General features: G+C 45.3%; 1 protein-coding gene across 5 annotated transcripts in view; it reads right to left on the bottom strand.

Moving 5' to 3' along the window:
• Positions 1-229: 229 nt before the first annotated feature.
• ltbp1 (latent transforming growth factor beta binding protein 1) overlaps positions 230-14,555 on the bottom strand; it is a 140,256-nt gene continuing 125,930 nt past the window's right edge. For all 5 annotated transcript variants that reach the window (XM_054749982.2, XM_054749983.2, XM_070542236.1 and 2 more), the window contains 8 exons: positions 13,439-13,600; positions 12,108-12,197; positions 10,065-10,193; positions 9,845-9,985; positions 9,472-9,648; positions 8,237-8,398; positions 590-739; positions 230-512 (listed from right to left, as the gene is read on the bottom strand). In XM_054749982.2, coding sequence (XP_054605957.2) covers positions 346-512; positions 590-739; positions 8,237-8,398; positions 9,472-9,648; positions 9,845-9,985; positions 10,065-10,193; positions 12,108-12,197; positions 13,439-13,600 — 1,178 coding nt within the window. In that variant the 3' untranslated portion in view covers positions 230-345. The remainder of the gene's footprint in view (positions 513-589; positions 740-8,236; positions 8,399-9,471; positions 9,649-9,844; positions 9,986-10,064; positions 10,194-12,107; positions 12,198-13,438; positions 13,601-14,555) is intronic.

The raw sequence follows: 14,555 nt of genomic DNA, 5'->3' as shown, positions 1-14,555 counted from the left end.
GGATGGACAAAATCAGTGATTTGCTTTATGACCGATATGAAAATTGATATTGTGATGGGAACGGTTTCCATATTGCCCAGCCCTAGTTGGCCCACAGGTGTCGGAAATCGCCTGTTGATCGTCTCGTGTGTTAACCCTTAAGATATCGTCTCCGTGCCGTTGGCCAGCTCTGCTCTCTGGGATTCAGAAGCTAAACTTAATGAGGATGTCTTCACAAGTATATCAAAACGTTTGTGTGTGTGTGTGTGTGTGTGTGTGTGTGTGTGTGTGTGTGTGTGTGTGTGTGTGTGTGTGTGTGTGTGTGTGTGTGTGTGTGTGTGTGTGGTTCTGTTGTCTCATCCATGCTCACTGTGTGCGAGCTTGGTGTGTTTCTGCCTCCACACAGTAGTTGGGTTTGTCAGACACCTTGAAGCCCGGCAGGCACACACACTGATAGGAGCCCACGGTGTTGATACATTTGGCGTTCCTACACAACGACATGCGGTTGTTCAGCTCCGAACACTCGTTCACGTCTGTGGAGAAACCAAAGGAAACAATAGAAAGCGACCACGTGTAAGAAGTTCTTCTGTTCCTGCGTGTGCTGTCCTACCCATGCAGGACATGCGGGACAGGTCCAACGTGTATCCGTCAAAGCAGTCACAGGTGTAACCCTCCTGGACACGGACACACCGACCGTTCTCACAACCGTTCAGGATCCCACACTCATCTGCTTGCAAACCCTCAAATGCTCTGTATGGATCTGCAGCACAAAGACATGAGGGTGAGAGCTAGATGCATGACAAGGATAAAACAAGTTCTGCATAAATGTGATGGTGAGCGACTGGCTGCACAGGTGTTTATAGACCACATCAGCCCAGATTTAGCAGATCCCAGTAAGCAGGGCTGAGTCCATCTGCAGCTCAGTGAGGAGTGACCTCTGTAGGATGGTCTAGGGTCAAAAAGGGCAGCTAAGTGGTTCCTTATGTCCATGAAACCCATCAAGGACAGACTGATGTACTGCTGAAGGTCCAGGGACTGGACTGCTGAGGACCAAGGCCGGATTATAATATGGGCAAACTGGGCACAGGCCCAGGGGCCCACAGCCACAAGGGGGCCCACGCGAGCAGCAGTCTTAACGTTGGAGAAAAAAGTTAACAATTAAAATTGCGCCCACATTTTCTAAGTTAACACACATTTCTTTTAACAACGGTAGTTTTTGCATCTTTACTGCCTGCTTCAGCCCTCTCCCCCCACCCCCTGCGCAGTGGCCGCAAACTCACTGGTGCGCCTGCAGCCTCTCAGAGTTCCTGCTGCTCTAAACATTGAGAGAATCATTTAATTTTCTGTTCCTCACTTCTGATTCCCTTCAATGGTGTCTGTTTGCTGCAACCACCAGGTACAAAAACTAACTTGTTTTTTATTTGACTATTTTTCTGTCCTGTGTTTATTATCTTCCTGCATCTCCTCTCAATCCTGAAGAAAACTGCTACCTGGCTTCATATTTTCACCTCATGAGTTACCTTTGAACTGCAGTTCTAAAAGATCTACGGACCGCAAAAATAGCGGAGTGCGCGCTGAGCGCCGGCCACACTGGTGCAGTGAAGTCACCGGAGGATGAAACAGGTTATGCGCTTGCTCCGCAGCAGCGAAACACATCAGACACAAATAAAAGACAGAAAGCATGAAAGGATATGAGCCGACATGAACGATCGCGTGTTAAATTTGTTTTTGAGGTGGCGACACTTTGATAATGTTACTGTGGCCGTGCTCAGAATGCATCTGTCTGGAGCATGTCAACGATCAGAGCTTTGCACCTCTCCGCTCAAAATAATCCCAGCAGAGTCGATCGTTTTCGAGCTAATAGTCTACAGTCCATCTTCCCTAATGTGTTTGTGGCCCTGTGGATTTTTCTAATTCTACCTACAAATTGTGAAGGGGAACGATCATTTTCACAAATGGCAAGAATAAAAAATGAACTGAGAACAACACAAAGTCACCAGCGCCTCAGTGCACTGTCACTGATGGCTATTGAATCTCAGCTTGTCAGGAATATGGACTTTGATGACATTGTAAATGAATTTACTAATAGAAAGGCCAGAAAGAAGTTTTTCTGAAGGCAAGAGAGGAGACCAACAAGAGGAAACAAAAAGAAGAGGAAGGAGCCAGGGGTCAAGACGAGGAAGGTGACAGGAGACAAGACGAGGAAGGAAACAGGAGTCAAGAGGAGGAAGGAGACAAGATGAGGAAGGAAACAGGAGACAAGAGGAAGAAGGAGACAGGAGACAAGATGAGGAAGGAGACAGTAGACAAGATGAGGAAGGAGACAAGAGGAGGAAGGAGACAGAAGACAAGAGGAGGAAGGAGACAGGAGACAAGAGGAGGAAGGAGACAGGAGACAAACAAAAACATGCAGATATTTTATCTTTGCAAACTTTTCAATAACTGTATAATCTTTTAAATAATCGGCATTACTTTCCGTCGTAGTGTGACAGTGGGATCTCTTTTTCAGCAAGACTCTTGCCCCCACTGTCCCACAGGTCGACAACATTTTTGTTATTACAGACAGAAGAGAAGACAGGAGCACTGTGAGGAAGAGAGAAACAGAAAAAGAAGAGAAAAGAGAGAGGACAGAGGAAGAAAGACAAGTGAGGCAAAACAGAAAAATCATCAGGTATGAGTGTTTGTGATTAGGTTATAAAACTATTTTGACCTGGAGGTAAATGCTTTTGTATCAGCATAAGTAAGCGATTTTTAATATTGACAATGTTATTAAATGTCTAAAAAGTCCACCTGGGTGACAGTAATGTTGGGGGACGCCGGGTGGGGTGGGGGGTGGGGCCCTAAGCACATTGTGCCCAGGGGCCCCTGCAGTGATAATCCGGCCCTGCTGAGGACTGTAGGAAAACATCCTGAAACTGTGTGTGTGTGTGTGTGTGTGTGTGTGTGTGTGTGTGTGTGTGGTTGGTTGGGGCAGGTGTCTTCTGAGACAAGATAATGGACTCCCTCTCAGTTTAGCTTCAGAACAGCCATGAATAAACAGGGTATCCGTGGGGTCTTAAAAGTCTTGAATTTCATGAAAGGAAAATTAAGACCCTTAACAGTGTTTAAAAAGTCTTAAATCAATTTAGTAAAGACTTAAATTTGGTTCGTATTGACGTGATTTTAAAATGCGTTCGTCTAATACTTGCAAACTTGACGCTTTTCAGCGAAAATTGCCGTTTATGAAACCAAATACGTTCACATGAATCAAAGAGATTTTGTTTTAGGGAAGGTGAGTCTTTGGTCAGGTTTCAGTCACTCCTCATAAGAATCAGTTTCAGAAAAATGAGTGTTCATCCTCTTCACAAACCATCTTTGTTAGTGGGTCACGAGTCGCCATTTGACCAATCACAGTCACGGAGACAGCTAGGGGAAAACCAAGCCCCCACAATGCGGGTGAAAAATTGAGGCTAACGCGGAAGTGACAAAAATTGCAGTTCCACCCTCATCCGCTGGGGGCTGGTGTCAGAAGCGAACAAATCCTCATTGACTCCCATGTTAAAAATACCAATTTCACAGCAGAAATAAACATGTTTACAGCCTGGTTCCAAAACATGTTTTTTGTTTAAATGATCTAGTTTACACTCATGACAACTCTGAGGGGGATGAATTTTTTTCTCACTCTTCTGTTTAAGTGTATTAAAAGCCTAAAATTCTGTATAATTAATGAGCATCAGACCCACGTGACCACAGAGCTAGCTCCGTGAAAGAGCCTCGGTCTGGTCTGGAAACTGTTCCAGGATTTTGAGTCTCTGTGTTTGTGTATTCTTTTTTGGATATTTTTTGTGCAATTGTTGGACAAAATGACTTGCAGTGGCATTAATTGCACTAAAAGAGCATCCAAGGAGTCTCCACTTCATTTTCTCGGTAAGTAAAATTATATTTATGTATTTTAGGTCACTGCCGAGCTGAGCTTAGATTTTAACATGTACTGTTTAACCATGAAATTTAAATGTAATAGGGTAAAACCCAGTGCATTTAACATAATGCTGCACTTTAGAAAATGGGTTGAAATATAACATGTTGGTGGAGCTGGGTTCCGGCTACCGGCTTGTGGAGCTCTCGAGAGAACTCTGTTTTCCACCCGGTTCTCCCCTCCCCGCAGCTCGGCGCATCTCTGTCTGATTGCGGCTTCTGTCTGCTGCGCGGGCTGCCGGCTTGTGGAGCTCTGGGATGGAAACCTTTCCACCCGGTTCTCCCCAGCGGCAGCTCTGCACATTTCAGATCGCAGCGGTGCTTGTCTGCTGTATGGCTGCCGGCTTGTGGAGCTCTCGGGAGACCTCTGTGTTCGGGTTATTAGGAGCGAACAATTCGTAAGCGTTAACTTACTTTTGGATTCTTCAATAAATTCTGTAAATATGGGAATATTTACTGATTTATTAATTAATTAAGATATTCTTAGATATACGGGGCACCATTCCCCTTTTTCCGGGGAAAAATTGAATCCAAAACTCTTATCAGTCTTTCTTGAAGTTCGTAGAATCCTTGGAGCAGAGACTTCTCTTCGACACAACAAAGCTACTGGAGACGAAAATCTGAATTTTATAACGTTTAATTAACAATTTGTCAAATGAATAAACAGTGGCATAAATGAATAATAACCATGTGATATAATAAAAGGATGTATATTCAAAATAATGTTCAAGGTGTTTTGTGTGTATGTAGGATGTATGAATGGGGTCCTTTGTTCTCACAAAGGAGTAGTGTGTGTGCGTGTGTATGGATTCAAAATGGAGTCTTGAATACAAGATGGCTGACTCCTTTGTCTGGCTAAAGTGTGGGTGGCAACTTGCACTTTAACTTCCAAAGCACTTAGAATCAGTAGTAACTTAACCTTAAATCACTCAAAACATTTCAAAGGATCATGCAACAACACAAAAGATTAATCACGAGTTAATATCCTTAGTTTATCAGCCTGGCCATGGCCGAACATTTAAAGATACCAAACAATGATTAATAAGCAGTTTATTCTTTCAAAATGACCCGAAGGACGAATTTGGAACGAAAGAGGAAAACACGAAGCTACTTTTTTTAAGCAATAGCGCGGTTTTATTGCTTATTCTGGACTATAGAGGAAACGGGAGAAGAAAAGAATGAGAGAAAAATTAGTTTTCTGATCACCAAAAGAGCGAGGCGTCCCTCCCCCTTTTGATTTGACGGTTCTCCGTGTTTCTCCGCAGTTTTCAGCGTCATCCGCCGGTTTGATGCTTTCTCCGTTGTTTGGCTCCACGAGTGTTTCTCCACGGCTGGACACAAAGAAAACGAAGTTCCTTTTGGGCTGAGTTTGACAACTTACAGCGTTTCTGAGAGCTGGATGGAGTTGTTGTTTCTCTCCGCTGGTTCTGTGTCCTCAAACATCAGCTGGAGGGGAGCAGAAACGAGCAGATCAGCGGTCCCGTGGGCTCAACTTGGCTCTTAGAGCTTCCGCGTGCTCAAAGAAGTCGGAGCGTTCGACAAGCGTGTCCTTACCGCCAGGTATCCTGGGCAAAAGAACGAGGTTTCTTTGTCTCTGCTGAAGATTTATGGTCTTAGTTCGCGGGAAAAGCTCCACGGCTTCCCGCACATGCGCAGAACGTGTTTCTGGTACTAGGCGGTGACGTCATCACAATGCTTCCGTGTGCAAAGCATCATGGGAAATGAAGTTTCTTGGCGCTGATGTGATTATTTGCTTTTCAGAGCAATTTAAGCACAGTCATTTTGGGGAAAATCACTGCATAGTAATTTCCTCATGAGGTCAGACCCTCAACACCACCCAGTTTTACCCAGCGGTCAGCCCGGCGTATCTCTGACTCAGAAGCTCTGGTGTTTTGCACAGTTAACTCCGGTTGTAGCTAGGTTGCTACCTCCGTTAGCTTAGCTCCCACCTCCGCGTTAGTTTTGGGTTAGCTTGTAGCTAGTTCGACCGGTTGATCCCAGCCTTACAGCCCCACCCTCAGCTCCACCGCTCTTCCCTTTTGTGGAATTATCTGGGCTTGACGGAACCTGTGACACAGTCAAAATGGCGGTGGTGGCCACCTCCCATTTATCTTCAAAAATGTGTTGTTGGAGCCTATGGAAACCCATTGTCCAATATTTATATGTCGATGGGGAAAACACGCTGCGGTTGCTGGTATCACGGCGCCACTACAACTGTCGCTTCAACATCTCGCTGCGACTGGAGCTTAAAGTTTGTAAAATCATCAAAATCCCCTCCAGATACGTCAGTTTTCTGTATAGAACTTTAGCAGGTTTGTCTCCTTTCAGTTTCAGCCTTCACTGATGTTTCCCGAGGCTTGTATTCTTTTGGGGGGGGAGTTGAGTTCAAGCGTTGGTCAAAAACCGCTTTCCCAGTAATTAGACAGGTCCATTCTAACCTAAAGAATATTCTCACAGACAAGGTACTGCGGTTGTTGTTTCAGGTGCATACAGGCTAAACCCTTTAGGCACGTCTTCCCTACATGTTATATAAGAGATTTGAAATCAAGAAGAAGAAAAAACTTGCAAAAAAGCATGGATCTGTTTTCAGTGAGATGTTATTAGTGGAAAATAAACATAAATAGATCTAAAGATGTTTCTGGCACTTTTACAATCATTCTGTTGTGGAAAGTCAGCACAAATATTCAGTGATGAGTTGCTGTGCTCAGCATTGGGCGGAGGAGCCTGCTCATCAGCACCCCAGCAGAAAGGGTCAAACTCTGGTTACCGGTGATGGTTGTACCCCATGTGCAGCAGTACCGGGACCAGAGTGAATAGGGTGTGTATGGGGAGTATGAGTGGGTGTCCGGCGTGCATTTTTGTAAGTCTTGGGTTGTATGTGCATGTGTGAGCATGAGGGAGGGAGTGTGTGACTGTGTTTGTGTATGGCTGTATATGTCAGGTGGGGCCTTTGACTCCTCCCTACTCCTGGGACTTCTTTTGATGATATAGATCTTCGTCTCCCCTCCCCCTGCCACACCTGGTGTGGAGTGCGGTGCCTTGGTCTGCCTGGGTCGTGGCTCCCGGGTCAGGGAGTTTAAGACTTTTGGCATCTGCCTGACCAATCCCAGTGGCTGCCTGGTGGGGTCTGGGTCCCTGGGCTCTGCTGGGTCCCCGGCAGGCGTGGTCGACCCTGGGTCCCCGGTCAATGGGTCCCGGGCTCGGCCGGCTAGGGGGTGGGAGGCTGCGGGCGGGCCTGTGGGTTTGCCGCTGATATCTCCCGGGACTCTGCCGGCTGCTGGTTGTGGCCCCCCGGGGCGATCCTCTGTGCCTCTCGAGGGGGGTGGGGGCTTTTCTGGTTGCACTCTCCCTGGAGTTCCTGTGCTCTGGGGCAGCTCCTGGATCTCTGGGACTTGGAGCTCCCTCTGTCTCCTACACATCTTTGGGGGGCAGATCTGTGGCCCTGCACACTCTCTATTGGACGCTCCTAGAGAAACCTTACATAAATAAGTGCGTGTACACACACAGGTGCTCATAGTGCTTTCATAAATATGGACTTGGGCACGTTCAACACAGGTCTTAAGGCTATGGTGGGCACTTAATGCACTGTGATTTATTATCGTGTGATTGTTCAGTTAAACAATGTTGATTTTATATTTCTTCATCAAGTTGACGCAGTGATAACTGGATCTTGTTGTGTTGTTGTGTCCCATTTTTTTGTTTGTTTATTGTTTTTTTTCTTCTCTCTTTCTGCAGGTCTAGAAGCAGACTCTTGTTCATTATCGTTTATTTTTGTGGAGATCTTAAAAAGTCTTGAAAAAGTCTTAAATTAAATTTTGAGATTCCTGCACATACCCTGATAAAGAATGTTACCTAAACATCCCCCCCAGAGGAACTCCTCTAACCATCCAACAACAGCTTGGTGATGAACAATGTCTTCTCCAGCATGATGGAGCACCAGGCCAGAAGGATTTAGTCAAAACTAAGTGGATCAGGACCAGAGGATCTACACGTTGGGTCCAGGAATCTCCCCAGACCTTCATCCCTCTCAGAACGTGTAGTCCATCCTCCAGAGGCAGGGGGACAAACACAAACACAACACAGATGATGAAGAATGAGCTCCAGCAGTCAGGATCTGGACCTGCAGGTCAGGGTGGACTACAGAGTCCTAGAAGGACCAGCACTGGAGATGTGGACTCTCAATGCTGTAATTCTACTGTAACCATAGAAACGTCTGACAGAAAGATCTAAAGATGCTGAAAACAGTAATGTCTCTAAACTTCTGCACCTGGCCATGAACACAAAGGACAAAATAAAATCTTACACTCTTCATTCTCATAAAACTTTGGGACCAGCTGCTGCTCAGGTGAAGGCAGGTAATCTGGGCTCACTTCATATTCATGGACTGGACCGGCAACAAGGGCGTCGTTCCCGTACGGTCGCCGGCCGCCACCCAGAGGAATGTTACACATGGATGCATAATCGTCTAGGGTGTAGAAGAGACAGAAGAGCAGAGATGATTTAAGCCGGGCGTACACTGTGCGACTTTTTCACTCGTAGCACTCAGCTTCAGCTCTAACTGTACGACTTCCTCGCAGGGCAGATCTCACGAGTCATGCACTCACACTGCACGACCCAGTTCTCAGATGCGACCTGACTGCTCACACTGTACGTCTGGTAGCAACACGTCGGACCTAAAAATATGCTAAAAATAGCAGTTTTTACTCAACACGTCAGACTTTTTTGTCTTGTTTTGCCTGTTGTCCTTTGGGAGTGCTGCAGGGAGACACACAGGGATTTATGGGGGTTGGATGAGGAAAACGAAATAAAGAAAGTAAATCTGTGTTTTGTGATCAGTTTAATTTGACATGAACACGACAAAAACACGCTTTCTTGACAATCTTTGCGAGTAAAAAAAACCAATGTAGAAACAAAAACGAACAACGTGTGTTATTAGGGAAATGGGCGAGCGGTGTTGATGCAGGATTGCGCATGCACCGTGAGCTGTTCTGATACATTTTGGGTCGCAGCTGCTCCCAGCACCGCTTCAACAGTGCGATACCCTCACGAGGGACGAGCAAAATATTAAACACGCCAGAAGTCCGTGCGAGCTCACGATTGCTGATCGGTAGCTGGTCACGTGGTGTTAATCGCCTCTCGTAACCCCCTGTACACTACACGACGCTCGGCGCAAAACTCGCCCCGATCTCGTGGATTCTCGCACGACTGGAAAATCGGCTCAAAAAAGTGAAAAAGTCGCACAGTGTACGCCCGGCTTTAGAGATTCAGGAGGTGGACTGTCAACGTGTGTTCTTGTAATTACTACCTACTGAGGACCATCATGAGGGTCTAACCTACAAAGTGAGGACAGTTTTGTGGTCTTCACTTTCTTTTAAATGTTTACCAGTTGGTTTTAGAGGTCTGGTGTGAATGAAGCTTTAGTTTAGGTTGGAATACTTCAGCATTGGTTGGGGTTAGGCACATACAGTCACAAACATTAATGGAAGTCAATGGATGGTCCTCACTAAGATAGAAAGACAGACGTGTGTGTGTGCATACCCGATTCTCTCGGAGGACACAGGGCACAGTCCATGCCCCAGGCCTCCCCGTGGCGACAGCAGCACTCGGTGTATGTGGTCCTCCTGTTGGGCCCCAGTGGGCGCGTACACGTCAAGCTCTGGGTCACCGTCTGCCAGCAGATGCCCTGGTAGTCCACCTGCTCCATCTCTTGTTGCTCTACAGAAACATCCAGTCACCTTCAGCATGAGAAGGTTTCTACCTGGACTGATGTTTCAACAACCAACTAAAAACTGTCTGAACATGAATGTTTATTAAACCTGCGGCAGAAACTTAAGTCAGACTCTCTGAAATCATTCAGGAAACAAAACCAATCTGATAATTAGACGACATAATGACTGAAAACCCATCTCACCGGCCAGCTCAGGAACCGGGACACAGCGGTGGCTGTCTGGCTCCAGAACCAGGGGATGTCTGCACATGCATACGTACGAGCCGTCGGTGTTTTGACACTCGCCACCGTCACACAGCATCTCATCCAAACACTCATTGATATCTGCAGGAAACAAGAGCAAACAGCCATCACACACACACACACACACACACTCCCTCCCTTTGCTGCGTTCCTCTCTCACCTCTACACTCCAGACTGATGGGGTCGTAGTAGTGCCCCCCCATGCAGTAACACTCGTAGCTCCCCTCTGTGTTCTTGCAGTAGCCTCCTTTACAAACCTCCTGACCAAACAAAGAGCATTCATCTGCATCTGAAAGCATCCAGAGAGAAATCTGGCTGTAAGCAGTGTTGGAGCCACGTTCCAGCTCCATTCTTACTGACGTCCTGTAACTTTTCCATCTGTGAATTTATGTATCCTTTGGAGGATGGCTGTGAGTTCTGGTGGTTTGCCTCCTGATCCTCTTCAAACTGCTTCCTGTTGGAGTCTTTCTGAGTCACAGGCAGTGTTGGGAATGATACTTTTAACTCATTCACTGCCATTGACGACTAAAGTCGTCATTTTAGATCCAACCGTTCACTGCCAATGACGACTAAAGTCGTCATTTGCATTTTTTTACTGTTTGAGCATTGGAACGAGCCCCCGCGCTGAGAGAACAAACATCTCAGCCCTGAAGCCGATCTTCATCCGCATACGTCACAGATCACATGATCAGGAAGCAGACCATCCATGTGTTTGGAGATCGTTTTGGGCCGTTCCTGTAAAAAAAGTGAGGCGCGAACCGGAGAAGCGTCTGCCGATCACAATTCGACAACGGATTATGAAAGAACGGATAACGCTTGAAACACACGGCTTCTTCCTGATGTAAGAGGTGAGTCTCCTCTTTGTTTTGGTTGTTTTGGCATCGACATCATGCTAGCGCGCAACGTTCTGTGACTCTTAAAAAAAACAGTAAAAACGGTGAGAAACGCTGGCAGCGAAGGCCGTTAGTGATCAGGAAACGGCTGGCAGTGAATGAGTTAAAAAGTAATTAGTTATAGTTACTGATTACTCTGTCAAAAAAGTAACTCAGTTACTTACCGAGTTACGAGATTATAAAAGTAACTAATTACCAAGAAAAATAACTACTTAGTTACTTTTTTCATTAAAGAACGCTAGGAAAATGGGTTCCCCTCTTAATTCAGCTTACTTAATTTACTATAAATGACTACAATAGTGAAATATAAATGACTAATGACTGGAACATAATAAAATGTAAGTCCAAATGTTTTTTATAAACCTGAATAATTTGTATAAATAAGCACTTAACAGGAGGAACTACTAACAGGAACATTACACTAATCTAGACTATTAAAAGATCTCTGTGTGATATTTAACAAGACCCCAATCAGCTAAAATTTAAAATTGCAAATAGAAACACCTGTAAAGGTTCCTGGGCCTTTAAATGGTCTCTCAGTCTAGTTAAATTACAGAAATAAATGTAATTTTGCACAATATTCTAATTTTTACAGCTTCACATAATTGTGTGTTATTAGCAGCATTTCTGTTGCTGATAATCTAATAATGGTTAAATAAATAAATAAAATCCTTTAAAATGACACTAGAAGAGGTACAAGTCTGATGGAGGACTTACATTTACTAACTTGGGTCAGACCCAACCACAGAAGAGCTGAAGCTGGGTGGTGAACACACACAGGTAGTTCTGATAACACCTGAGCTCCATGACGTCTGAGACTGATGCATCAGTGTTACAGTGGGACTAAAGACATGATCAGGAACAGGTTACAGCTGGATGATCTAGGAAGGTAGAAGATCAGGACGTCTGAGCGGTGAACAGGTGAGCGGACCTTCAGGATGTCCCGCTGTCACGCTAAGAAGGTCATGGCTGCAGGTCCACACCTGCAGCCGTAGATATTCATCACGTCTTCCTCGTTCTTCACGGCCGTGATGCGCTTGGATGAAAACATCTACCTCTTTAGCTCCTGATCAGCTGATGACAGCTTCAACATAAGGATGGATGGATGGATGGATGATAGATTGATGGATGATAAGATTGATGGATGATGGATGGGTGGATGGATGGAGGTAACTGGAGGAAACTAGGATATCTAGTGGTCTGTGAGCTACACTGTTGCCTCCCAGGCTGAACTGAATCCCACTGAGCCAGATGTTAGTCAGTGTTATCCTAACTAAAGCTTTATTAAAACCATGATGAACTCATCTTACCTTTGTAGTTATCAGAAAATTGTAATCCATAAAGCAAATCTTCACTGGGAATAAAACCTCTTCCTGATGGGCACATCTGGTTAAACTGGTCTGAAAGGGAAGCAACAGGGAGGTCTGGAGGTTAGGAATTATGTCCACTAAAGCCGGGCGTACACTGTGTGACTTTTTCACTCGTAGCACTCAGCTTCAGCTCACACTGTACAACTTCCTCGCAGGGCAGATCTCACGAGTTACGCTCACACTGCACGACCCAGTTCTCGGATGCGACCTGACTGCTCACACTGTACGTCTGGTAGCAACACGTCGGCCCTAAAAATATGCTAAAAATAGCAGTTTTTACTCAACACGTCAGACGTTTTTGTCTTGTTTTGCCTGTTGTCCTTCAGGAGTGCTGCAGGAGGACACACAGGGATTTATGGGGGTTGGATGAGGAAAACGAAATAAACAAAGTAAATCTGTGTTTTGTGATCAGTTTAATTTGACATGAACACGACAAACACGCTTTCTTGACAATCTTTGTGAGTAAAAAAAAACGTGTAGAAACAAAAACGAACAGCGTGTGTTATTAGGGAAATAGCGAGCGAGCGGCGTTGATGCAGGATTGCGCATGCGCCGTGAGCGGTTCTGATACTGTTTGGGTCGCAGCTGCTCGCAGCGCCGCTTCAACAGTGCGATACCCTCACGAGGGACGAGAGAAATATTAAACACGCCAGAAGTCCGTACGAGCTCACGATTGCTGATCGGCAGCTGGTCACGTGGTGTTAATTGCCTCTCGTAACCCCCTGCACACTACACGACCGCTCGGCGCAAAACTCGCCCCGATGTCGTGGATTCTTGCACGAGTGGAAAATCGGCACAAAAAAGTGAAAAAGTCGCACAGTGTACGCCCGGCTTAAACAGGAATTCACATGAAGACGATACTCTAAAGAAATGCTGGCATCTGGTAAGTCTGAGATCCGTTTCCCTGCCTGGAGCCCAGAAGGGTGAAAGACTCAGAACCATCAGCAGCAGAAGACTCAGCGTAACGTTATCATCCAGATTTGACCAGAAAAGCTCTAATTCCACAACTTGAAGACTTAAATAGGACATAGTACATGCTGTATGAATCCTAAACCAAGTAAAAACTGGGCCATTATCACCCATTTCACCCAGCTGATGAAATGATCACAAAACACAGACATGGGTTTTAGTGGGCCTGAGTGGCCTGGCAGACTCAAACTTCTAACAGCGTTGGCATCAATGATATCACGTGTGGATCAGTCTGCTTTCCTTCATCTATCCCTCAGTGTCCTTGCTTTTGTACCATTCTCACAGGATTTCTTCTTCCTCACCTGTACCGTTGACAGGACAGGGATACACCTCACAGTTGTCCCCCCAGCCAGCTCCCAGCGTACAGCAGCACTCCTGCAGCGTGACATGGCTGGTCAGCACGCTCTCACACAGGTTCTCATCGTTCAGGTTATAGTAACACTCCTTCCTCTCCACTGGAGGTGCTGAAAGATGAATGGATGAAAAAATGAACACGGCCGATCTCTGCTAACCTCCGCTAAGCAATGATGAGTTTTTCAGGCTGGTGGAACCACCCGGACCTTAAAAATAGACTAGACTATATTTTGGCCCAATTCTAGCTCGCTTCCAACAGGAATTGACTTCGACAGGAATCCAAGACTCATGGTTAGCTGGTCAGATAAAGCTTGTCATTGGTTCTTTGGGAAGGAAGCCAGAATTGGGACAAAATGTTTTGTGCTTGTAATCATGAGTTTTGTAACTATAGACTGAGATGTGTGATTTGTTTGTTTTCTGCAAGTTACAAAACAAAGTTACAGTTACAAAAAGAGAATTACATGCTACAAACTGAAAGTTACAGTTACAAAAGATGTTACAGGTTACAAAGCTTGGTACAAGCTACATGTAATATTGTCCCAATCCTATTTCCATACGTGTCTGCCCTTTTTACCTCCATACATTTGCTGCTGTGGGTCTTCGTTATGGTGTTTTTACTCAAGTTTGTAAGATTTTACAAAGTTGTTGTGACATCATCAGCTGGCAGGTAAAAGCCATCAACAAGATCATAGGAAGGCCAGCTTCCTGTGAGCTGTTTAAACTCTTGATGATGTTTCTTCTGGGATGTCTACCTGTGCTTTAGAGGCCCAGAGGGGGCGGGACTACATCACCTTATTTACCAGACTGTTACCAACTGGAAAATTTCTCAGGTTATTATGATCTTTTTTTTTTTTTTTTTTTAAATTCTGTCATCATAGAGCAGGGGTGTCAAACTCAAACTCACACGGGGCCCAAATGAAACTCTGGGATGGAGTCGAGGGCCAAACTTAATATTTTTTGAAAAAGTGACGGCAAATTTGCACATTTTCTTTATCAACATAAATGCAATTTTGAACCTTTAAATTTGGAAACAAACTTATTTTTGCATTAACACTGAATGTGGAA

The sequence above is a fragment of the Nothobranchius furzeri genome, chromosome 12 (assembly GCF_043380555.1).
Source record: "Nothobranchius furzeri strain GRZ-AD chromosome 12, NfurGRZ-RIMD1, whole genome shotgun sequence".
NCBI lineage: Eukaryota > Metazoa > Chordata > Actinopteri > Cyprinodontiformes > Nothobranchiidae > Nothobranchius > Nothobranchius furzeri.
This window is presented reverse-complemented; position numbering and strand designations above follow the sequence as displayed.